A 26,856-nucleotide genomic window follows, 5' to 3' on the forward strand; every position below is an offset into this window, starting at 1 on the left:
AAAAGGATTCCTGTGGTTTTGGTGCATGCCCAACATCCTGCCTTCAGCAATTCATCCTTATGAACTGTTGTTGCATAGTGGCTAAGAGGTAAATCAGAACATAAGAACATATGAAGAGCCCTGCTGGATCAGGCCAAAGGCTTATCTAGTCCAGTTTCCTGTATCTCACAGTGGCCCACCAAATGCTTCAGGCAACACACAAGACAACAGGAGACTTCCCTGTGTGAATCTGTCTTCTCCTGTGTACTCACTAAATGGTTATATATGCATCTGCTCTCTCTCAACCTCAGCTGCAACGTGAGGATAACAATACTTATGGCCCAATCCTATCAAGGGCCTGTCTCATGATCTGCTGCTGTAGGCCCCATTGCAGCAGCGAGAAAGCTGTGCTGCTAGCAGAAATGTGTAAGCCAGACTCATCTGGACACTCTGTTGTCCCAGGCAAGGTGTGGTGGGGGCAGGCTGGGGGCAGGCTGGGAGTGGTTTGGGGTAGGGGGTGAGTTGGAGGGGGTGGATCTCAGCAACAAAGGTGCAAGCTGGATCCTATCCCCTATTTTCCAGCCTGCCCAGTCCCTTTCTGTCCTTGGACTTTTGCCAGCAATTTAGCTGGCATGGATCCAAGGAGACCTATAGGGGACCAGGAGGCCTACTGAAGGATAGGTTTTAATAATAATAATAATAATAATAATAATAATAATAATAATAATAATAATAATAATAATAATAATAATAAATAAATAAATAAATAAATAAATAAATAAACTTTATTTGTATCCCGCCCTTCTCCCTAAAGGGACCCCCCTTTAGAGAGGTGTTTTATTTACCTCTCATTGGGCTTCTGCTCACAGAGACCCCCCCCTCCCCATAATAGCATGCAGTGTGCACTCAGTTGGCGCAGCTGCACACAATGCGGGGAATAGGATTGGGCTGTCACTTCTATGACAAGGTCATTGTAAGGATTATATCAATACATGTGGAACACTTTGCACAATCAAAAATTGTGTTGGTCAAATAGTGACCACTAACCAGTAGTGACAACTGACCACTGCCCCTACTGGGCAGTCTAGGTTTTCCCTGGTGAGGAAAAATAAACATATAGATCTGGAGAAGTAGCTCGTAGATATTTTTTGGCTAAATTCATCATGCTGAATTGAGAGACCACAGCCACAAAGCTTTCTGAAATGATCTCTGACCCAAGCTGGCCAGAGCTGACTTTTTATAACATGAGGCCCCCTTCAAAACAGACCAGACCACTTATCCCATATCTGGCATACACTTCCTTAGCAAGTAAACAGTTCAGAAATATAAAGGTCACATGGAAATAGCAGTCAAGTGGAAAAGTTCAGCTGCAAAACCTCAAAACCGCAAATTCTATTAAATCTCAACCACAAGCTGTACAGACCACAAATCCCACCTTTTCAGCATTCTGGGAAGGTCAGGTTTGGTCCAGATACTTCTTGGGCTGAAGCTTAACAACAATACAGAGATAACCTTAGTTCTCCTCATCACATGGGCTGCCTTGCTTGTCATGGATCGAACATGTAGGCTCTCACCTGCAATTCCTCCTAACCACAAAATTCAGTTGACAAATTCACAGCTCTCTCAGGTTTCATCATCATACAAGTGCTGAGTCTCCCACCCGGTGGACACATGTTTGGAATCTGGATCGGTCTGTCCCTTCTTTAGGTGGAGTATGGTTCTCAGACAATAAAGGCACAACTGACCAGTGGTCTGCAGGACTATTAGGTTATGAGGTCAAGTCACAGGACGGGCAGCCCAATCCTGAACTTCCTGGTGCCCACTGGAGCAGTGGCACCAAAACAGCTACTGCTGTATCCAGCGGGTGCCAGGAAGCAGCCAGAGGTTTCCTTAGGGGAAGGGAATTTTCATCCCCTTCCCCTGGGGAAAGCCTTATGCTCCACAATGGGGCTTCTCAAGTCTGCGCCAGCTATTTTGCTCATTGTCAGGTCTTCTGGCCCGACACAGAGTTCAGGATACAGTGGAGTAGAGCTCCTCTGATCCCGCCCCCTCCTGCCCTGGTTCCCCCCCCATTCCCCAGAGGCTGCACCTCCACCTGGTAGTTGCACTTAACCCTGATGGCAGCACGCCCTTCTTGCAGGTGCTGGGCCTGGCACCTGACTGGTGTGGGCCCAGCACCGGTGCTCACTGGGTGCTTTACAACATATTTATGGCACCCAGTTCCAGTACTAGGACTCAATGCCGGTGCTGGCTAAGTTCAGAATTGGACCTTGGGAAGGTCCAAGGACCTTTATTGGGAAGGATAAAGTGGATAGAGAGATGCTCTTTACACTCTCACATAACACCAGAACCAGGGGACATCCACTAAAATTGAGTGTTGGGAGGGTTAGGACAGACAAAAGAAAAGATTTATTTACTCAGTATGTGGTCAGTCTGCGAAACTCCTTGCCGCAGGATGTGGTGACGGCATCTGGCCTGGATGCCTTTAGAAGGGGATTGGATATGTTTCTGGAGGAAAAATCCATTATGGGTTACAAGCCATGATGTGCATGTGCAACCTCCTGATTTTATAAATGGGCTATGTCAGAATACCAATGCAAGGGAGGGCACCAGGATGCAGGTCTTTTGTTATCTGGTGAGCTCCCTGGGGCATTTGGTGGGCCACTGTGAGATGCAGGAAGCTGGACTAGATGGGCCTATGGCCTGATCCAGTGGGGCTGTTCTTATGTTCTTATGACCTTTATCCACGCTGCAGTTTCAATACAAGACTCACAACCAACCATTTGCATAAGATGTCAAAGTGCATGCTCTGTGTTCTGAAGTTCAGAGCTAAACAGGAGACTATTCTCCTTTGAAGCTCAACAGTAAATTCACCTTGTGGCTGTTAGATGACAACATTTAAATACAGAGAATAGGGGTTTAGGGACTTTCCACCTCTCCTCTCCACCTCTTCCTATCAGGAAGGATAACTGCCTCTGGCTTGTGAAGAGTCACATAGGGGTCATAACTTTTCAGTTATGTTTGTGTGACACCCAAGGCTCGTATGAGTGTCAATCCAGACAGACAGAGCTACTTGTGAGACACATGAAATTGCTTTGAAGCCTCAGCACAAGAAAAGCCAGGATGCTCTTTGAAGGCTTGTGCAAGGGAGCAAAGATTCAGACTTCAGGCAAGAAATTTTACCATCAAACTATGGCCTGGCCTGGCCTGGCCAAGCTCTGGCCTGGCCTATATTTTTGATCATCAGATGCTTTAAATTAATATTCTTATTAATGTGCTTACTACTACTACTACTACTACTACTACTACTACATGAGTTCTGATAAGAACACAAACAACAAAAAGGGATTCAGTATTGAAGATGGAAAGTTTACTCAAGGTAAGTTGTTACACCAGAGGCAGTTGGTGTAGGAGGTCTGGTCTAGAGGGTAGAGCCTCCATCTGCCTGATGATAACATCCACAAGGTCACCAGTTCGAGGCCACCGGCACCGTGCGACCTTGAAGCAGCTGATAAGCTGAAGCCGAGCTATTCCATCTGCTCTGAGCGTGGGAGGATGGAGGCCAGAATGTGAAGCCAGTTTGGAATGAAACACCTGAATGTAGTGGTTCTTGAAAGAAAGAACCTTCTTTCAATTGTAAAAATCCCTATTTAATAAGGGATTTAAATAAAGCCTGCCTATGTAAACCGCCTTGAATAAAGTCTTGAATAAAGACCAAGAAGGCGGTATATAAATACCTGTTGTTGTTGTTGTTGTTGTTATTATAAGGCCTTTGTCAAGAGCCTCATTTCTAATTTGTTGAAACAGCTGGACATATTTGCACATTTCCTGAGAAGTTCCCTATTTGTTGGAATACAGCACATGTCAACATGCTGGTTTTATTGGTACTTTTATTATTTATTGATTATCGTATTTTATGTGCTTGTCTTCTTGCATTATGTTTGTGATTGATTGCAGCTGGCTGTTTTTTACGTCTATATGTTTATACTATTTATTTTGTATTTTATAGTTTTATTTTATTATATGTATTTTTATATGTATGTTTATATGTTAAACATATATGTTGATATGTTTTATATGTATTTTTAGTAGCCTGTTGTAAGCAGTTTGGGTGTCCTTTGGGAGAAAAGTGGTATAAAGTTCAAATAAATAAATGCCATGCACAATGTGCAGGGGAGGCCCATCTATGAGGCAGTCTGAAACAGCTGCTTTGAGCAGTGAGCTGGGGCATGCACTGAACTGGCAGGAGGGGTCCTGCAACCTATGTCCAGATACCTGTCACCTCCCCCAATCTGCCACCTGTCTGACTGCTCCACTCAGTTGCTGCGCCGAATGGGAGAGCTTGCCTTTTCTCCTACTTCCGTCACCACTGTGATCCATTTCACAAGTGCTCTTCTGAGTGCTCAGGAACAGAAATGCTGCCTTTCCTTCTCACCACTTCTTGTAAAGCAGCTGAGTGGGAGGATGCTGGGAGTAGAGAGGTTCCATTCTACGAATCCTCCCAGTGCTTTATAAGAAGCCAGGGCAGCTGAGAAGAAGGAAGACAATTATGAGGATGGTGAGATGCATGCTGGCATGGAGTTTGTGTTGGTGCAGTGTGCTGCCACACGTGCTGGTGTGCGAGGTGATGATGCTGGCACATGCATTGATAGGGGAGGTAGGCAGGCAGGCAGTGAAATTTGCTTCCATTTCTGCTGGTGAATCAGCTTGGGCCATGCCTGTTTATATTCCCCATCATCTGTGGCTTGTGCTCAGAGAGTTCCATTCTGTTTCAGGTTCCTAAGATTTATTGGGAGTTATCAACCAGGCGTGTTCTTCTCATGGAGCTCTTGGAAGGTGGGCAGGTGGATGACAAGGCCTACATGGAGAGAAATTGCATCAATGTCAATGAGGTAACATTCCCTCTATCTGTGACAGCCAGTAGTGGTGCTAGAAATGCTCATTTGACTTAGGCTGCAATCCTATGCATACTTTCCTGGGAGTAAGACCTATTAGACACAGTGGGACTTACTTTGGAGTAGACATGCATAGAACTGTGCCCTTAGTTTGCCCTAGGTCAGTGGTTCCCAAACTTACCTGTGTCATGACGCCCCCATAGCCTCTTGCTGCCTTCTTGCATCTCGGGAAATCTCACAAAATCCAAGTTGGTGGTACTCACATGTCACAAGATTTTGTGAGATCCAAGATAGTGGTACCTGGGGAACAAATAGGAGGGGCCACCTGGGACATCCTGTGTGCCTCTGTGAGTGAGTCGCAACGCTCTAAGGCAGCGGTTCCTAAATTTACCAGGGTCACAAATCCCCTGCAGCCTCTTCTTTCTTACTGATCCATGTACCGCCATCTTGAATCTTACAAAATCTCACAAGATCCAACAGTGCAGCACCCAAATCTTATGAGATATTGTGAGATTCAGTATGGCAGCACCTGGGACACATAGGTAGGGGGCACCCCTGTGAGTGTGCTGTGACATCCTAAGGTGTCGCAACGCACACTTTGGGAACCCCTGCCCTAAAACATTGCAGTGCACACTTTGGGAACCCCTGCCCTAGGTTATATCATCTCATACCCAAATTTGAGAGACTATGTAGCGTCATTATGTCTTTAAGTTAGTTATGTGATTTGTGATTGGCTGGGACCACCCATGTGGCCATTTTCAGGAAGAAGCAGCCCAGAAAAATACCCACTGAAACGATAGTGCAGCTGGGAAATGAAGAGTGCTCACAGGAGTGCAAAAGTTAATGTTTGCATAATTTTGAGGATTCATTTCCGCTCTCCCCAAAAGTACTATTTTTGTCTTTAAACATGAAATGTGGGAGCTTTCAGCACAGCCCTACTGGCTCAGGATAGTTCTGTGCATTGGTAATCAGGCATAGTTTTTCCTGTCTGTTTTCTGTTCTAAATCAGAGAGGTGTACTTAGATGTGACATGCCATTCCCAGTGTGGTCATATTTTATTGGATGGCTCAATGATCCCTGTGCATCGTGTCTATGTAGCTGGTGCTTTGGAGATTAGGTGTGTTTTTGTGGAGAAGGAACCTAGTCTTCTTATTTGCAAGAGATAGGGGCAGGTTCAGCCTGTCAACCTTGCCCTCCAAGTCAGTGAATTCTGATTGAATCAGTGCTCCCTGCTTTTCTCCCTGTGCGCTATTGATGAGCGTCAAAATGCCACTTGGCTGACTAGCTACCAAAGAGCTCCAATGTAAAATCAATTGCACTTAATCCGTTGTCTTTCTCTGAAGTATGGATGCTCTTTCCCCTGTCGTCTTTATATTCTGTGGCAGAACTCACTCAGCATCAATTATAGGTATTCCAAAATACATCTAAAGGGGGAGCAAAGTCAGGCATTCATTGCGTTCCAAGAAGCTGCATCTGTATTCTACGTTCCACAAGAAAGGATTGCTCACAAAACGTTAGTAAGCACACATCAGTCACATTAATACATTAATTGCTAGTTGTGTGAAGGGAAATTAGGAATTAGAATCACTGCCTCATTGCCTTCCCATTCTTCCATAGGTAACTTTCTCCTCCTCTCCCTCTCCCTCCATATTACATCACACTCCCAACATTGTTCCATCATTGCATCACACTCTGGCATGACCAAGAAATGGAATCATGGATGGGGCAATTCAAATGAAGGGGTGGGGCTATGCAGATGTGATTCTTAGTGTCTGAAATCATTCAAGTCACCAGAGCCAGGGAGCAGATTTAACACCCACCCCAATGTTATCCTTGAATACTTGTTTACTCCACATAGCTCTTTATTCCTAGGAATGAAAGTAAAATCTGCACTTGGTGAACACTGAAGGCAAAACTTACCTTGTCCTCATTGGCCCTGCAGGAGATGCTTTGGATCTGTGCCCAGTGACACATGACAACTTTCAAAGGTCCTTGCAATTTTACAAACCCTTCCTTCATAAACATCTCATACATCACAATGATGGCATTGTGATGCATTTTGCTGGTAACTTCAGTAAGCCAATAGCAGGTTACTGGTGACCTCCAATTGTGCTCGCTACAGAGGTGCATGGAGCTACTTAACTTTGTACAGCTAAGCAGGCAGATTGCTTCTGAAGCAACTCTGACAAATTAAACCATAATAACTCCTGGCCTTGACCCTGTAGTTAGGAGAAGGACACTCCTTTTCATAGTGTGCTATAATAGCAGACAGGACAGGTACCCAGAGCACACTGATGTAGCCTTCCATGCAGGACCTTTACCATTTCATCCATTTGGCAGAGCCCAGGCATAATGTTTCTGAACCCAGTACAAAACTTGTAATGCAGATGGGCCTCTCTGAAAATATGCGAACTGGCCACATACGTCCATGTTGTTTTTCCACAAGAAACTCAAGGTAACTTATAAGAAAGTGTTGAATGAAGTCTTATGGCCCAACTGTTCAATTCCATCAATGGATTTCCACTGTAGCTTAGTGGCAGAGCATATCCTTCCTACGCTGAATGTCCCAATCCAGATAAAATGATAACAAATAGTAGGATTGGGAAAGACCTCTGATTGTGGTCCCTGGACTCGATGGGTCAATCGTCTGACTCAGTACAAGGCAACTTGGGATGCATGCTGTTGATTATCTCAGTTTTTTCAGCCGTGCTGCCTTAACACTGACTGAGACCATTAATCCACCTACCCTAGTACTGTCTATTCAGGTTGCTCTGTTGAGACCATTTTATTGCCTTAACTGAAAGTGCTGGAAATTGACTACAGAGCCTCCTCTGTATGCTAGTGTTGAGTTATGACCCATCCGTGGTCCCGTGATTATAACCTTGCTTTCCCCAAAAGGAGTCTTACCATGTTGAGCTGGGAGGAGCTGAGAGGAATCTGTGCTAAGCAGACTTCTTTTGTGGAGCAATGAAGCTTTGAAAAGCAGGCTGAGCCTCTCTCCTCTAAATGGAAAGGATCCCTGAGGTGAAAGCTCCCTTCAAACCAGGTTACTGACATTTACTTAATGCCGTTTGTAGCAGGATTATCATTAAAGCTGCCCAAAAGCACATTAATCTCTCTAGATCCATCCGAGCGCTGGACTGTAATGGCATTTAATCAGAGAAGCCTTTGATTTCTAAAGACAAGTGCAAACACTGAAATATCTGCCTGTGGAACAGTTACTTATTCATGTGCAAGTGCAGCCTAGAATGTGAACGTAGCTGCGGGACTAAGGGAGGGGAGGGAAGGGAAGGTGGAGAGACTGACTTGCCAGGAGTGTAGAGGGTCAAGTAAAGAGAAGGAGCTTGGATGCGTATTTCATAATGAGATCTCCAGGCAAAGAGATTTCCTGTTCAGGACATCAGCCATTTTAGAATCCAGGATTGGGAAGAGCACATTAAAATATACGAACGTGCTAAGATCAAGGATGGCCGGGTATTCTCCCTCTGTTCTCCAGACTGTGGTTCAGGGCTGGAAGAATAGTTTAAGTTGGCTTTAAAAGAGGACTACATAAATTCATGGAGGACAGGACTATCACTAGCTATTAGCTATATGAAACCTACATATGCAGAGCTGGGATGTCCTGGTATACCAGCGGCTGGGGGGAAATATGGAGCAATATCAGGAGAGGGTTTTACCTTTGTGCCGTGCTTGTTGTCTTCTCAGAGGCATCTTTTTGGCCACTGTGAGACAAAAGGATGCTGGACTAGGTGAACCTTTGGCCTAATCTAATAGCGCCCTTCTTATATTCATAATATTTTGCTACACAAGCCAATTCCCTTGCAATAGTTCAGGTTCCATTACAAAGTTGTCATCCCTGAGCAGTAGGGCCTAACAGCTCTAGCATGCTTTCAGTTTGTGGGCAGGGAGAGGGTGTAATGGGGAGGCAACAGAGGTAGGTGGGTGGATAGGGTTCAGGAAGGGGTGGGTTCAGCAGCAGCCACTGAATCCTAGCCCCCTCCCTGGACCAGATCCTGCAGCGTGACTCCACACAAACCTTTGTCAGCAGATTCACTAGCTCAGATCCAAGTAGATCTCTCTGTGCTGCAGGGGCATATCCATGGGTAAGAGAATGAATTTTTCCTTATCCAGATGAGACCTCTGCAACTGCCTCTCTCCAGGATGCAACAGTAGCCATTTTGGCATCACTGCATCAGTGGGGGGGAGGGGGGGAGGGAAAGGAGAATAGGATTGGGCTGTTATGTACTTATTCTATGGATCTTGCTCATTTGATCTAGTTATCTGAATTCCTTATGCCCTGTTTCTCTCAAATACCATATTAGTAGCACTTCCACTTATTGTGAATGTCCCTTCCATCTCTGAGCCATTCAGATAAAATATGCTGTGCGACAAAACACAACATTTGCCCAACATTACTGATTAGGATAGCTCTCGAACCCAATAGTTAAATTCCATTTAATTGTCAGAACTTGCAATTTCTGCAGCCATCTGTTAGCTACAGCAGTTACAGAAACAATATCATATGTTCAGTGATGGGGTAGAGACTGTTGATGCTGAAGAAGAATTGTGATTTTAGTAATAAAAACTGTAAGTGAATTATCACACACACACACACACACACATTGTGATAATTCACTTATACACACACACACACACACACACACACACACACCTATATCTATCTATCTATCTATCTATCTATCTATCTATCTATCGTGTGCAGGCATCTTCTGGCACCTACCATTGGGAAGAGGTCTAAGGTCCCCTGGAAAGTTACATCCCTGCCTTCCAGAATGAACACCATAGCAAGGAGGGCATCACCCTGTGTCCCTTCCTAAATATCCTGTCTCCCAATGCCCGCTTTTTTGGCTAATTAACACCTCCTTTTCCAAGAACAGCAACTGCGATGTGCAAAGGAATGACTACAGAACTCCTCCTCAGTTTGAGCAATTAACAAATGTTATTGCTACAAACACACTCCCTGCAATTCCTCTTGTCCAGAGGCTTCCCCTTCCCCCCAAACTCCACTTAACTTCATGGAGATCTGAAGCCTCTAGTCCAAGTCCACAGTCCAATCTCCAAAGCACAGTCCAGTCTTCCCAGTCTAATCTTCCCAGTAGCAGTCCAATGCAGAGTCCCTCCTCTGGGTCTTCTCCAGCAGAGTCCTGGCAGTCCCCTCTTCTATGTGTCCTCCAGCAGAGTCCTGGCAGTCTTCTCATCTGTGTCTGTGTCAACATGTCTCTCTTCTGGGGCTGCTTTTTATTCCTGCAGCCCCTTTTTAAGTCCTAGATGCAACTCAGTTGTGAGCTACCTCATTAGTTCATGTTCATGCAAAGTCCCATCAAAGTCAAATGAAGCTCAGGTGTCCATCAGACTCTCCATTGGCCTTGATTGATTACAGCTGTGGAGCCAGCCCTGCCCTGTCCTTCCAGGAGCTGTCAACCAGCTGTCAAAACATGGGAATCGCTGTCAACACCACGTCATACACCTGGTGATCTTCTGATCTTCCATTAAACCCTGGCCCACCACCATCATTCCCACACCACCAGAGATCCTGTTGATAAAAAGGCAGGGTATATATCTATAAATAAATACATTGTGAGCTACCTTCAATGCCTCCCTTGCAGGAAGGGAAAGGTGGGATACAAATATATTAAATAAATAATAAATGACACATTCTCCTTTATTGTAACTATTATCTATTTCCACTTCAGTGTGACGATTGTATATTATATCCTGACGATTGTATATTATATTATATTTACCCCTGCTAATTGGGTAAGAGGCACTTTTTCAAGTGGGTGCTCCTTTTTTTAGCAGGGGGAGAGTAACTGGCCCACCTCCCCCCAGCACTGTCTGTTCTAGTGGCTGTCTGCTGGTATTCATTTGCATCTTTTTAGATTGTGAGCCCTTTTGGGACAGGGAGCCATTTAGTTATTTGATTTTTCTCTGTATACCACTTTGTGAACTTTTAGTTGAAAAGTGGTATATAAATACTGTTAATAATAATAATAATAATAATATCCTCCAAACCTTACATCCAAGCTTTTTTGTCCTCTCTTACTGTAATCAAATGAACAGTGGCCGGTTGTCCTTCCTTAAACCCTCTTTGTTCAAGATCTCAAGGATTCCCCCAGATACGAATAGACTTTTTTCCCCAGGAAATGGCTGGTAAAATTCTACCAGTCTGGAATGGAAGGCACCACTAGTCCATCTGCCTTTCTCTTCACCTTTCCATAACAATTTTCTTTCTTGTCATCAGATGAGGGATGAACTGCTCCATATGTCTGGTATTGGTGAGTGCCTATCACAGCATTCCAAGAGGGAAGTCCACATTGTCAAAAGCGATAGAGCAATGTCATGAACTACAAAGGTTCAGATGTAATGAGAAACCACAGTTTTCCATTGTGAGAATGAATCCCAGCAGCCACAGGTTCCCCTTCCCCTCTCTTCTTTCATATGTTACAGCAGGGATCTCCAAACTTTTTGGCCAAAGGGCCGCATCAAATTTCTGGCACAGTTTTGAGGGCCAAAAAGAAATTTATATAAATAAATTAGAGATTGAACTTAGATATGTGAATAAATGAATGAAGGATTGGATCATCCTGGTAAGCCTTGCAGCTGCTGCGAGTGACCCTCCTTCCTCTTGCCACTTCCTTCCTCGCTCTCTCAAAATCCCTCCCACCCCTCCCTCCCTGTTTACAGATGGGTGGGGACATCAGGGGAGTGTTCAAAGAGCTCCAACACACAGACACTCCCTGGCAGCAGCCCTGTTTTCTCCATAGCAGGCTTTTTAAAGGGGGAAGACTTTAGTCTATTAGAGACACTAAAAGGTGACCTGGAGACTCAGAAAGTGTCCCCTAGGACTCGTTTTTGAGTCAAATCATGGAGGGCAGTGACTCTGTGACTTGACTTGAGTCAAGCCACGCTGGGTTTTCCCGTCACTAGTTTGACTAAACCACAAATAATTTGAATAAATCACAGGTTCCTGATTTGTAAATAACAGGGAACTGTGGAAATGGAATGACATTTCAAAGTGAAAATGGAAGCTTTTACTCGTCAGTTTTTGCATGTCACATTCATTCATTGCTCCTCCCTCCTCCAGTCATGTTTAATAATAATAATAATAATAATAATAATAATAATAATAATAATAATAATTATTATTATTATTATTATTAACAACAGTATTTATATACCGCTTTTCACAAAAAGTTTGCAAAGCGGTTTACAGAGAAAATCAAATAACTGTTGGCTCCCTGTTCCAAAAGGGCTCACAATCTAAAAATATGCAAAAGAACATCAGCAGATAGCCACTAGAAAAGACACTGCTGGGGTCAGGAGGGCCAGTTACTCTCCCCCTGCTAAATAAAAGAGGAACACCTACTTGAAAAAGTGCCTCTTACCCAGTTAGCAGGGATTACTTTTATATTACTTTTGAATTGGGATAGTAAAGTATTTTTCTGTAGGAAGAGTTATGACTTCAGAGGAGTCCAAGCATACTTTGAGAGAAGGTCGAACTCCATACCTAGTCAAAGTCTGGATATGCACATGTAGTAGTATGAGGTGAACATGAGGTGGTAGAGTCCTGAAGTGGGTGAATGGACTCTATCACTTTCAGATTGCAAATCATTTGTAATGCTCCCTGTGTTTAAAAAATGTAGAAAACAAGAAACAGCCTGGCTCAAAACTGTTCTTTTCAATGTGTAGGTTCTCTTTCTGTTTAGAGTTTTCCTTTTTATGTGGTACAACTCATTTGTGGTCTGAAGTGGTGCAGTCCACTCTACCACCTCAGGTTTCTATTGCCTTATTCGGCTGAAAGTACAGACCAGGCCAAATATGTTCTGACCGTGGGTGGGGAGGGGGTTTAACCCTGAGCCTTCAATCATAAGCCAGCTCGGTGTAGATGATGCCCTTATCTCAGCAAGATGCCAAATGCATGGTGACCCTGTAGTTGCTTCCTCTGTATTGCAATTTATGTTAACACCTGTATTTCTGGAGCACAAACCCTTCAGGCTGCATTCTCTATATCATTTCCCACTCCCTTTTACAAGGAATATGGCAGAGTTGTGATGATGATGAAGTTCTAGTGTCCAGGCCACTACATCTCCCACTGCCTTTGCTAATTTCACACCAATTTGACTAGGGACCTGCAATGGCAGGATAAAAAAACAACACTACGTTCACTAATCCAATTAACCTTCGATTAAGGTTCCAAAATCGATGCTATTCTTTTGGCCTGAGGAGGTAATATCGAGTCCTGAGAAATGAGCTACATCACGACCTTTACTTTTAATGAGATCAATAGAAGTTACTGTCGCCGTCTCTTAAAATAATTGGCAAATATTATGGCTGCATTAGGGCCAACAGCTAGTATCTGTTCTAAATTGAAAGGGACAGGAATAAATAGAGAGAAGGCACAAAAGGATCTTCTCTGGAACTGCATGCTCCATCTCAGACTTTCCTGTAGTCAAAGGGGGGGAGTTAAAGGCCAATCTGGCCCATCCATGAGGCTAACTGGTCATCTCAGGCAGCAGATTGGTGAGGGCGGCCCATCTCTGTCAGCCTACTTATCTCGACTGCCCTTCCTCCTCCTTCCACTCCCTGGACTGGAAAAGGAAGAAGGGGATAGAGAGGAAGAGGAAATGTGGAGGGGATGAGAATGTTGTTAGATCATTGGAGAGTAGGGGGAGCAGAGACTGGGACATCATCAGATAAGGGAGGCAGAGTTAGGATTGCTGCCTCAGGCATCAGGAGATGCCTGGAGGTCTTGAACCAGCTCTTGTTAAAAGGTTAGAAGCAAGCTGAGCATTGCGGTTTCTCTGCATGGGCCCTGCATGAGCTTTGCTTGCACTCTCTAGTAGTAGTGCTGTTTGAAGTCTAGAGGATATCTTGGAGCCACCCGAGCTACCAAGTTCTAGGATTCCCCGACGTACTGGCTGATAGTGCAGGTTCTTCATTAGTGATGTGTTGTAGGAATTTGTTAGCAGCTGCATCTGGTAGTTGGGGGCTAATCTACATGCTTGGCAGCAAACACAGATTTGGGGATTTGTGACATGGTTTTTCTGTTACCAGAGCAATTTATAAGGGAGAAGTGATAGGGATGTGCATGTGTGAGAGTGTTCATGTGCACAGCCCCTCACTTTTCCTGTGCAGCAATGCCTAGTGATTCTTCCCACGCCCCTCCGACTGGGTTTCCTAAATACGTGTTTACTGTTTCAGATTTTTTTTATTGTTTTCTAGTCTCCTGTAGCCCAATACGTAAGTACTTCAGGCTGCAATCCTATCCACACTTTCCTGGGAGTAAGCTCCATTGACTATAGTGGGGCTTACTTCTGAGTAAGTCAGGGCATAGGATTGAGCTCTCAGGGCCCAATCCTATCCAGTTTTCCAGTGCTGGTGCAGTTGTGCCAGTGGGATGTGGGCTGCATTCTGCAGTGGAGGAGCAATCACTTGGGTCTCCTCAAGGTATGGGAACATGTGTTCCCTTACCATGGGTCTGCATTATGGCTACGCCAGAGCTGGAAAGTTGGATAGGATTGGACTCTGAGGGCCCAATCCTATCCAATTTTCCAGCTCCGGTGTAGCCACAATGCAGACCCATGGTCAGGGAACACATGTTCCCATACCTTGAGAAGACCCCAGTGACTGTCCCTCCACCACGGAACACAGCACACACACCACTGACACAACTGCACAGGCACTGGAAAATGCAATAGGATTGGGCCCTCAGTTGGCTATTATTCTCTCCAAGTCTACTGATGGCTTTTCTTTACAGTTGTTCCTATTTTATAAAACATTATTTACCTGACTGGCCCGTCTCCCACCTGGGAGGGAAAACAGCAGCAATAGGAGATAAAAACCTTATAGACCAAGAGGGTGGAACAATCACCCTGCTGGGCATTAAGTGCCCCTTTATTTAAGGGTGTATCAGTGCCAGAGATGTATATAGGTTCAACAGACACTTTTTTCCCTTTGGGAAACCCTAGGATTTGTAGTTCTGGACAGCCATAAGGACTTCTGACAGAGCATTCCCAGAATCATTATTACACTGCAATACCCAGGTTTTTTTGGGGGGATGGGGGGGTGGATGGCAGGGGAAGAAATGACACTTAAGCTAAACTGGTTATATAAAGAATACATATTTGTACTGTACATACTGACTGTATACATACTGTACACATTCCTGCTGAGTGAGAAGTGTGAGTGAGACGGGATTAAAATCACCAGGTTTTCCAATTTACTGTTAGGCTACTTTGTGCCCAGTTTGCAGCACCCCCATCTTTTCCTTCAATCCCAGTTTATATCAATTTAAGCTTATTTTGCTCAGTGTTGATTGGTTGGTTGATTGGCCCAGTAAATTATATGCTGCGGCTGCTGTTCCCTAATTAAATTAGCATTCATCCCGTTGTTAAAACACTGTAATATTTTGACATTTATCTTTTTCTTTTCTCGCTATTAGATTTTTTTTCTTTTGTTGTTGTTTATGACAGAAGGCAAACTCAAAAGTGGCAAATGTTAGTCAGAGTAAAGTTTGGATAATATTCACTGGGAATAGTTATTCAATGATAGGCACAGAGTCATAATTCAAGGCAAGTTAATATGCACATTATGAGAGAACACAGTTGAGCAGGCATGCTTCGGTACATTTGCATATGCAATTGCTATATGATAGTCAGTAGTGGACCTCCCCTCGAGGTGCCCTGGGGCAAAGGTCTGTGAAGTCACCCCCCCCCCCCCACATGAAGCTGCCGCCCCCCCACTCACCTGGAGCTACACGGAGTCTCACTCGGCTCCAGGACTGACTGCAGAAGCCATCTGAGGCTTCCCTGCCGTCTTAAACTCTGCTTCCAGCAAACGGGAAACACAGTTTCTGACCTCCTTGGGAGCTTCATTAAGGCTTTGTGCGTGCTCCTGGAGGTCCTGGAGGCATGCAAATTTCACGCCCAGGGCATTTGCCCCATTCAGTAAATGGGAGGTCGCTACTGATTATCACACACACACATCCAGAAGACTGCACCTCACCTTGAACAGAGAAATTCACTGGGAAGTTTGGGTAGCATGTACAGCCTAGGTGATACCTGCGTAGCCTCTCCTTGTACTGAAGATCCCATAACTGCTGGATCCCAGCCCCGCCTCCCGCTCCCCGCCCACACCCCCAGGGCCGCCCACCGCCTGTCCTCCCCCGCCCAGGAACTTCTCCTCCCCGCCTCCTTCCCACCCACCCCAGAGCCTTGTGTCGGCCCAGCTGGGCCAACGCAAGGCTTGCTGAGCAAGCCGCCACAGAGGCTGGGTTCAGCTTCTGTGCGCTGGCACATCTCCGTGCATTGGCACAGCTTACTTGTGAGGAGGCCCAACGTACTTTACAGCACATTTGTGACCCTCCTGGGCCGGTGCAAGGGGCTTGCACCAGCCCATGTGCAGCTTAGGATTGCGTTGTAAGTCAGCTGCCAACCTGAACTAAACCTAAGTGAGTGGGCCTAAGTGAGTATCTGAGTGGGCACAGCACTACTTAGGTTCATCATGAATGAACAAAAAGTCATTATTTCTACTTCCATGTCTCCCCATCAACTCTGGACTTTTATGATGTGAAACTTTTTAAACATGTCAAATCATCTGACGTGCCACCAAAAATTTAAATGAAAGGCCACCTGCAAGAATCTAGTGGCGTTGTGTGTGTCAGTGAAGGGGGCTGATTCCTTTTTGCTAGTACCAATTACAATATCCATGTCTCAGGTTAGGAAGTGATATGGAAGAAAACACCTGACCTTGAGCATAAGATTATACCTTATTTATCCCGTCTTTTTTCCATGGTGGAACTCGAGGAACTTGATGACTATGCAGAGGTTCCCATGCCAGTCACTGAGACACTGATCAGAACCAGGCCTGGTTAGCTTAAATAAGGTGCCTCTGCCATTTGCCCTTGGACTAACTATTCTGATTAGCTGCTGCAGAATATCTGCCACAGAAACGCAGTGTGTTGCAGGGGACTCTTGGGCTACAATTCAAGCAGGCTGTCCAGACTTGTTAGCCTTTTCTGAACATAACCTAGAATACAACCCACGCTTGTCAGGAGCTGCCTGCTTTAGAGGATGTTCAGTAGCTGGGAGCAAGCTCTCTTTCCAGGAAACTGCCATTATGGGTCTTCTTATTGAGGAGCTTCTGATAGCCTTCCAAAGAACACTGCGGCTCCCTGAACATCACTTGAAAACCACAAGACTGACTCATTGCTTTCTTTCCCACTCTGACTATCTAGATCTTTCAAAAGCAGGGTCAGGCTTTGTCACGTTTGTAGGAAGCAAATAGAATCCTTTCGACATATGGTCCACGTTCCTAGAGTCCGATGAATCAGAATTCCCCACAGTGAAGGCTTCCCTCCCCTTCTGTTTTGTGATTTTCTAGGTATTTGACTGTACAAATATATGGTGGATTCCTTTCTGGATATGGGGCTCTGTGAGTGGGGGAGAGGATTCTGTTGGGAACTTGATGTGTTGTTGTTATGAATAAAAATGGAGAATGTTGCATTAACCTTTTAATTTCAAAAGCCCCAGAATAGAGTTGAATAAGATGATGATGCAATAATAGCAACAAGTTCAGCGCTTTTCGTTTGGTTCCCACTGCGATAGAGATAATATGCAAAATTAGCAACAGCCCTCCGGCTCTTGTTACATTTTTTACCCAAATGTCATCCGTGTGTTTGGAGCCGGCTGATGGCGCTTCCTTGGTGAGGTGATCTCTGCAGAGTGCTCTGGAGTCTACTTTCTTACAGAAGTGTTGAGCATATGGCTCATGGTTGGTGCTTGTGCAGCGTCCCCCTGCTTTTCCTGACACAGTTTTATAGTTTGTTGTTTATTCTGCGCATTTGGTAATGTGCCAGGGATCATTTATAATAATTGTCTTTTAATTGCCTCTTGGATGACCTGCTGAGGGGCTGTTTGTGTCTTGCTGGGGAGGAGGTAGTCAGGCAAAGGTTTGCACGGCTCTGTATGTGCTGGTTTTGCATGTAGCTGCCTCCTTGCAGAAGGGAGGGGTGTGTGCACCTCCCACTGTGCAAGTGAGATGCCGAGCTCCAGGGCTGTTTACTGACTCTGAGCAGGCTTTTAACTTTAATAAAATGGTGTGGCGATAAGGAGGTGATTGGGGAGGGTGGGGGTTGATGGAGGGGGAGCACAAGGAGTGACAGAATGATTTAAACAGCCTTGTGGTGTCGCTTCATCTTTGCAGACATAAATCAGATGAACATCCAATCGAGCAAGGAGGAGTGGAGGGTGGCAGAGAAAGAACAGGCAAGGGACAGCGAGATTCTCATATGTTCTAGATGAAACAATTGTGGCCTCTTGCAGAAGAAGCATGGGCATAATTTTCAAAATACATTTCCCCTATCAGTATGACATCACATCAGTGCAGAGTTATGTATGTTCAAACAACAGCATTTTCACCCTTTTTTAGCCTAGTCCTATTGGGTATGTACGCTGGTAGAATGTGCATTTAACCAGCACATACTGCCTTACTGTAGAGGTAAAACACACTCCAGCAGTGAACGAAATGGTATGCTTCAGGAAAGGCCAGTATGGCCTCTCACACACTGGCAGTTCACAGGCCAACCAACGAAGGTAGGCCAGTAGTGGAGTTGGGATGGGGTGGGGGAGGGTGGAATGAGGCAGTGGAGTTCCTCACCACTGTGCCGCCTGGGAGCACACCTCCAGGGCTGCCACCCCCCACCTAGAGATGCCATCCCCTGCTGCCTCCCCTCCGGCGTTCTGGAAGCTGGGGAGGCTACGTGTGACCGCTAAGGCCTTCCAGAAGTGACAATTTTTGGCCTCTAGAAGGCCGTCTGAGGGCCGGGGAGGCTGCACTCAGCCTCCCAAACTCTCAGAATGCTTCCAGGGGTGGCAGCAGGCATGGGGTGGGGCAGCGAATGCCACCCCTAGGAAGCTCCCACCCTAGGCCATGTTGCCCCCTAGACTCCCTCCCCACCAGGTACACCACTGGAATGAGGCAGCAACAGGGACAATGGAAGGGCAGGTGATGACAGGGTGGGGAAACAGTGGATCTGCTCCAGTAAGACAACAGAAATGGCAGTTGCCTTGATTGCCAAATCCTAGCCCCCTTCTCGACATGATCCCGCAGCATGGGTCCATGCTGACCTGTGCCAACAATTATGCAAGCGCAGGGACGAGTGGACCCCTCTGCACTGTGGAGGCTTACTCCCAGGTAAGAGAATGAATGTTCCTTTACCCAGAGGAGACTTCTGCAACTGCCCACCCCCACAGGATGCAGCGTTAGCCATTTTGGTGTTGCAGCATTGGGGAGGGGATAAATAAAAAATAATAATACAGGTATTTATATGCCGCCTTTCATGGTCTTCAGATTTCTCCTCAGACTTTATTTCAAGGCGGTTTACACAGGCAGGCTATACTAAATCCCTATAGGGATTTTTGCAATTGAAGAAGGTTCTGTCTTTCAAGAACTACAACATTTCAGATGGATCTTTTTATGATCTGGTATCGCATTCTGGCCTCCAGTTTCCTCCCATGCAGGCTGACAATCCTTCGTATCTCACTTGAAGGGCTGCCAAAGAGCAGATGGAAAAACTCGGCTCGGCTTGTCAGCTGCTTCAAGGTCTTGCCGTTCACGATGCCGGTGGCCTCGAACTGGCAACCTTCAGCTGTTATCTTCAGGCAAACGGAGGCTCTACCCGCTAGACCAGACCTCCTGCCCTGTTGAAACAGGATATGCCTCCTGGATAGGTTTTGGGGTGTTAGAAATATACCCTCTTAGAAAATGTCCAAGGTATTGAAGTGTGAGAGAGACCATCTCTGCCCTCCCCACCAGTCACAGAATTTCTCGGAGACTGTGACAGCTGGAGTGATACATCACCTCCAATGCTGAAACCAACAGCCCTGTGTCAAGTTCCCTGTCTTCCCCCTTAACGTGTGGTAAACTTACCTTTGTCCTGATAATGTTGTGCTACGCATTTCCCCACCTTCGTTTCTGGGTTTTTTGTTTGTTTTGTGTGTGTTGCAGCTCTATGTTTATCATAACATGTAGTTCCATTTTCACTCTATATGGATATCTGCAACCAGTAATGTGCATCTTTAAATTATGATCATTCACTGAAATGCGAAAACTTGCGCTTACCATATCAATCAATCTAAATAAGCATATTCCCTCAGAACATGGCTTTTGTTAAAAATGCTGCTCCTTGCATTACATGCTATATGAATATTCACCCCATGTTGGAGACAAAGTAGAATTGTTACATCAGTTATGAATACAGCCTCTGACTTCTCTAGATGGACATCTCACTGGGACACAGACCAACAGACGGATGCCCTTCCTTTGTCTACCGTGAGCCCCAAAGCATATTATTTTTGTCAAAGTAATGGCCAAACTAGGTGTTATGGGGCAGCCATCCACATGTCTCTTCCATTCACATAGAAAGTGGTCATATGAAACTGCCTTATTCTGAATCAGGCCACTGCTCCATCATCTAAGACAGGGGTGTCCAAACATTTAAACAGTCGTCCTCACACTGAGAGCAGTTACATTGGGCCAGCTCAGGCTTCAGCAAGTCTCTGGAGGGCCAGAGCCTCATTGGAGACTGGGGACTCCCCGCGGTCCAGACTGGGAGCCCCTGAGGGCCGCAAGTGGCCCCCGGGCTGAGGTTTGGGCACCCCTGATCTAAGGGCAGAATCCTAACCAGGTCTAATAAGAAGTAAGTCCTATTTTGTTCAATGGGGCTTAGTCTCAGGAAAGTATGGTTAGGACTGCAGCCTAACTCAGTATTGTCTGCACTGATATTGTTAGGGCCCAATCCTACCCAACTTTTCAGCACCAGTGCTGCCGTAACACAGCCCTGAAATGAGAGGACAAATGTTCCATACTTTGAGGAGGCCTCTGTGACTGCCTCCTCACCACAGAATGCAGTGCATGTTCCACTGGCACAGCTGCATCAGCACTGGAAAATTGGATAGGATTGTGCCCTTAACGTTTCAACTTCCTGCACTTCTACAGTCAGACCCATGTTCAACTTTTAGATGTATCACATTTCTTTTGTAGAGCCATCATAATGTAAGGAGCATGCCAAGATTTGCCCTGCTCGTCTGCCATGCCTTTAAGAGGCTGCACCTTTCTTCTGTAGCTTTTATTCCCTGGCATGGGGACGCCCCTATTTCTAGAGCCTTGTTTCATTTTGTGCCTCCCTCTTTTTCCTCTTCTCAGATTTCTCGTAATCTGGGGAAGCTCTACAGTGAAATGATCTTTGTGAAAGGCTTTGTGCACTGTGACCCACATCCAGGCAATGTGCTGGTGAAGAAATGCCCAACAACAGGCAAGACGCACATTATACTTCTGGACCATGGACTCTATCAGGTATGCAGAGGGCAGCTTGAACAGATAGGGAGAAAGTTGGAGACAGTTAAACCAGTAAATAATCCTAAAAGGGGGGGGGAAGAGAGCTGATGATGATGCTTCTAGCATCATGTGTGGTTTAACCCTGAGAGGGTGTTTCTTCATAACAGCAATTTATCAAAACCTATAAGTACATAGTGATGAGAGAGATCACAGGAGGTGTATACTGTCCCAGCTAGAATGCTGACTTGCAACCCAATCCTATGCATGTCTATGCAGAAGTAAGTTCCATTAGAGTCAATGGGGCTTACTCCCAGGAAAGTGTGGATAGGATTGGGCTGTTGCTCATTAGGGCAAGATAAGCCATAAGACCAAGCCAAATGGATGAGCAGGTTTGTTAAGAGTAGGAACTCCAGAACTCACAGCAAGGAGGGCATTGTTTTAATATTTCCCCTGGAGAGGTAATGAATGCATAAGGCCAGCCTACAAGGCTCATGAGTACTCAGGTGACTTAATAGCCATTTGATTTCACACCCTTATGGCTTGGTTTCCACTTGTGCACCATGATTTGTTTGTTGCATGGTTTCGGTTCAGATGACACAACAAACTGTATCTCAGCTTGAAAGCCAGAAATTGGCATTACATTCATAAGATTTCCATATCTCTAGCTTTAAATATCAGTCATATTACTTTGCTGGACTTTGTATTTTTTTTATTATTCTCTCCAGCAACTTTCAGAAAACTTCCGCTTTGATTATTGCCGACTTTGGCAGTCCTTGATCAAAGCGGATATGAAGCGGATACAAAAATACAGCCGGCGACTGGGAGCAGGTGACCTGTATCCGCTCTTTGCTTGCGTACTCACTGCCAGGTCCTGGAACTCAATCAACAGGGGCATTGACAAGTTGCCAGTCACAGCTCAAGAGGTATATTATTGTGTCTGTTTATCTTTATAAGTAAGGTCTAAGACAGTGTTTCTCAAACAGTGGGTCGCGAGCCAATTGCAGGTTGGTCCCCATTCATTTCAATATTTTATTTCTTATATATTAGACATGATTCTACCATGGTATGTGACTGCATTTGGGGAAATGTGAGAGATCTGTACTTTGAACAGGTTACTCTGTATATGCTTTTAACAATGATAGTCAATGGGACTTACTCCTGGGTATGTGTGGGTAGGATTGCAATCCAGGATTGTTAAAAACGTTCCTGCTTGATGATGTCACTTCTGGTCATAACATCACTTCTGGTGAGTCTTGACAGATTCTCATTCTAAAAAGTGGGTCCCGATGCTAAATGTGTGAGAACCACTGGTCTAAGAACACTGTCACAAGGATTAACCTGTATCTGAACTAAGAAAGGCCCACAATTCTTGTACTATATCCTTTGCATTGGTAGGACATTATATAGTTCAGCTATAGTAGTAAAGGTATGCAGGGTTATCTTTGAGTCATGAATCTTAAGAGGGAGGAGCCACAGCTCAGTGGTAGAGTACATGAGGAAGGCTCCAGGTTCAATCCCTGACATAAGAACATAAAAAGAGCCCCGCTGGATCAGGCCAAAGGCCTATCTAGTCCAGCTTCCTGTATCTCACAGTGGCCCACCAAATGCCCCACGGAGCACACAGCCAACAGTCCCAGTGCCCTCCCCTGCGTCTGGCAATCAGAGGCAGCCTGCCTCTAAAACCAAGAGCTTGTACATACCTATTATGACTTGTAACCCATAATGAACTTTCCTCCAGAAATTTGTCCACTCTCCTCTTAAAGGCATCCAGTCAAGATGCCATCACTACTTCCTGTGGCAAAGACTTCCACAAACTAATTACACACTGGGTAAAGAAATATTTTCTTCTGTGTCCCAACACTCAACTTTTGTGGCTGTCCCCTGGTTCTGGTGTTATGTGAGAAGAAAAAGCGTCTCTCTATCCACTCTGTCCATCCCCTGCATGATTTTGTATGTCTCAATCATGTCCCCCCTCAGGCGCCTCTTTTCTAGAATGCCCAAATGCTATAGCCTTTCCTGATAAGGAAGGTGCCCCAGCCCAGTAATCATTTTGGCTGCACTCTTTTGCACCTTTTCCATCTCCACCATATCCTTTTTGAGATGCGGCGACCAGAACTGGACACAATACTCCAGGTGTGGCCTTACCATCGATTTGTACAACGGCATTACAATATTATTTGTCTTATTCTCAATGCCTTTCCTAATGATCCCAAGCATGGAATTAGCCCTCTTCACTGCTGCTGCACATTGGGTCGACATTGTCATCGAGCTGTCCACAAGCACCCCAAGATCTCTCTCCTGATCTGTCTCAGACAGCTCAGAACCCATTAGCCTGTCTCCAGCTAAAGGTGTGTCAGGTAGCAGTGCTAGCCAAGACCTTGGAGAGCCACTGCCTATCAAAGTAGATTGTATGGGGCTAGATTGCAGCTTCACCTGTTAATGACATAAATTCTGTAAATTCTCTTGTGGTGCTTGCCTGGATTTTCTAATTAAAGTGCCTGCTCCTAGAGGAAGTAAAGTTAGCCTCTGTGTACATGGGATCTCCCTTCACTCCAATAGGTTCACTGGGATTCTTGTAGAGTGAGATTGATAAAGTTCTCTAGTAAGAGACCACAGAGTTGTGAGTGGTCATTAGTCTAACCACCTTCATTCTGTCAGACTTCTGTCTGTTGGCCTTAGTTCGTATTCCTCATGGGCTGTGGACAGTCAACCCTCTATAGAAATGTAGCCATAGTGCCTCTTGAATTATGACTTACGCACATAGTCTAAGCAGCGCTTCCAACATGAATATCTTTCTTTCCGGTCTTCCACACACCTCTACTCTGACTGTGCCAGAATGTGGAAATTCGGACCAATGCTGCTTCATATTTACCCCAAATCACCATGCTTCTCAACAACGTCCCTCGTCAGATGCTGCTTCTGCTGAAGACCAATGATTTGCTGAGGGGGATTGAGTCGGCCTTGCAGACACGGGCCAGCGCCAGCTCCTTCCTCAACATGTCTCGTTGCTGTGTCCGAGCTGTTGCCATGTGAGTCCCTCTGCCTACTGGAGACAATATAGATGTTATCCCCCCACCATCCTCCCCCTTCACTTTCTTTAGCATAGATGGACAATTTGTTTCTTATCATCCTCTTCACTGTAGTTATTGCATCTGTGCTTGTGTAAAGCATGGCCTAATCAGGAAACCACTGCAGTGAGGATCTGGGGGAGCAGGTAGAATGAAAGGGGATCTCTTTAGACCTACATGGACAGAGCCACCAGGTAAGCCAACAGGCTTGCACTGTGCTCTGCTCAGTTTGTGAAAACAGTTTACAGCAGTGGTTCCCAAACTGTGAGCTGGGCTTCCTGGGGTGCTGCAGAAACCAGCCAGCGGAGCCTTGGAATCTTCATGAAAAACTTGCTGCCCTATATAATGTATAAGATTGAAGCCCTAATGGGGAATCTTGGCCAATGGCCCAGTAGGTCAAAGGAGCCGCCAGTTGACAAAGTTTAAGAACATAAGAACAGCCCCACTGGATCGGGCCATAGGCCCATCTAGTCCAGCTTCCTGTGTCTCACAGTGGCCCACCAAATGCCCCAGGGAGCACACAAGGCAACACGAGACCTGCATCCTGGTGCCCTCCCTTGCATCTGGCATTCTGACATAACCCATTTCTGAAATCAGGAGGTTGCACATGCACATCATGGCTTGTAACCCATGATGGATTTTTCCTCCAGAAACTTGTCCGATCCTCTTTTAAAGGTGGCTAGGCCTGATGCCATCACCATATCCTGTGGCAAGGAGTTCCACAGATTAACTACATGTTGAGTAAAGGAATACTTTCATTTGTCTATCCTAACTCTCCCAACACTCAATTTTAGTGGATGTCCCCTGGTTCTGGTGTTGTGTGAGAGGGAAAAGAGCATCTCTCTATCCACTCTATCCTTCCCGTGCATAATTAGTGCATCTCAAAAAGTTTGGAAACCACCACTTTATAGGAAGCATTCTTGCATGAGCCTCCTGCTACTAGACTGTGGCCCTGAAAGATCTAATGCTTTCCTTGTTTGCATTTTACCCAGGTATCAGAGGAGCAGGACTGACTCGCTGTACAAAAAGGCGCAGATATCCATCTCTGAGGCCCTGAGTCTGTGGCAAATCAACCTGTATGAATTCTTCCTGCGACTGAAGGGGTCCCAGCTGGGAAACTGGGTCATTGCTTTCCTGAGCTGGATGCACCATTCCACATAGTGACAAGGACTGGTGGGAGAAGCCGGGTTGATTCCTTCCTTGCCTTTCCCAACTGTAGCATTGTCTTTGTATTTATTCTTCTGGAGTTTTCTGGGTCTTTTTCATGTAACCCATGGTGCTCTCCTTGTGGCCTTTCACAGGATCACTTTCTCTCTGGCACAGAGATGGGGGAAAGTGCAGAATGGCAGCTAGAGCTTGAGGGCCAGAAATGCAGTGTTCCTTTCCAAATGCAGTTCAGGGATGACTTGGGGAAGTGGGGCTGCAAGTCTCCTAGTTCTCAAAGTATTGGAAGACCTCCAGGTAAAATCCTAAAGGACTGCATAAAAAATATTGACTTATCTGTAGGTCCAGGTAAAAAATATGTACAGTTAAGAAAAACTATGGTGTAACTTAAAATTCTGCAAAGACAAGTGAGCTTCTTTAATAATAATACCCCATAAAGTTTCTTAAGCAGGTTCTACAGAACCATCATGTCAATCCCTGTTCAGTTCTGCTAAAATGTTTCATTAAATGCAGATCAAGTTGGCAGGGGATTGGGAGCCAGGATGTCTGGATGGTCCTTCCAGTTCTGGGAAGCTGTGAAAGCAAGGGCAGGAAGAAGATCTCTTGAATTCTTTTTCCACCTCTGCCACGGAGCAAGTGAGTTTTTGAACAAGTCATCTACATCATCTTTGCCTTATAGCCCAATCCAATGCCAGGGCAGTGCTGGCAGTTCACATGCTGCCCAGGCAACAGCTGTTGCTGACATGCAGTAAGGCACTTTGTGGCAGATGGGAGGGGAAGGGTACTGGTAGAGAGACCAGTGCCAAGTGGCGCTGGGCCTCCATACTGGCAGAACAGCAGCAGATGCATGCAGTGCTAAATATCCTGCCAAACAGCAAGAAAACATTTCTGAGCAGGGGAAGGGGAAAGGTGGAGAGAGGGTGAAACTGGGTGGGGAGAGGGTGTCCCAGGGAGATTCAGGCCTCCCAGGCTTCAGAGCCTGACACAGGTCTCCTCGGTTCTGCGCCATCTAAATAAGCTGGCGCAGCTCCAAGTAGACCCATTGGGGCTGCTGGGGCTCTAGTTAGAGTAAGGGAACCAAAGTTCCCTTACCCCAAGGAGACCTCTGGCTGCTTCCCTGGCCCCACAGGATACAGCAGCAGCCATTTCAGTGCTACTGTACTGTACTGCAGCTGGGGATAGTGTTGGGCCCTTAGTTATCTAATGTGTACAGCAGAAGCTGCAATATCCGCTTGCTTAGGAAGTGATCAGAGAGAAGGCACTGTTGAATGGCAATATGTTGTTGTCTCAGTATTCATTTGCACTGGTCATGTGTGTGTATTGCAGGGAAATAAAGCAGGGTGTCCTTCTTAGAAAGAAAAAAAAGGTGCACATTTGCCTCTTTGATTTTGTAA

General features: G+C 45.6%; 1 protein-coding gene across 4 annotated transcripts in view; it reads left to right on the forward strand.

Moving 5' to 3' along the window:
• The window catches only part of ADCK1 (aarF domain containing kinase 1), a 131,601-nt gene extending 105,242 nt beyond the window's left edge, over positions 1-26,359 (forward strand). The window contains exons 6-11 of one of the 4 annotated variants that reach the window (XM_066612112.1): positions 4,755-4,871; positions 21,099-21,248; positions 21,956-22,153; positions 24,066-24,259; positions 25,291-25,374; positions 25,976-26,359. In XM_066612112.1, the coding sequence (XP_066468209.1) occupies positions 4,755-4,871; positions 21,099-21,248; positions 21,956-22,153; positions 24,066-24,259; positions 25,291-25,374; positions 25,976-26,069 (837 nt within the window). In that variant the 3' untranslated portion in view covers positions 26,070-26,359. Of the gene's footprint in view, positions 1-4,754; positions 4,872-21,098; positions 21,249-21,955; positions 22,154-24,065; positions 24,260-25,290 lie in introns of all 4 variants that reach the window. The other 3 variants (XM_066612114.1, XM_066612113.1, XM_066612116.1) reach the window with 3 other exon arrangements.
• The last annotated feature ends 497 nt before the right edge of the window (positions 26,360-26,856 follow it).

The sequence above is a fragment of the Tiliqua scincoides genome, chromosome 1 (genome assembly GCF_035046505.1).
Source record: "Tiliqua scincoides isolate rTilSci1 chromosome 1, rTilSci1.hap2, whole genome shotgun sequence".
Classification (NCBI taxonomy): domain Eukaryota; kingdom Metazoa; phylum Chordata; class Lepidosauria; order Squamata; family Scincidae; genus Tiliqua; species Tiliqua scincoides.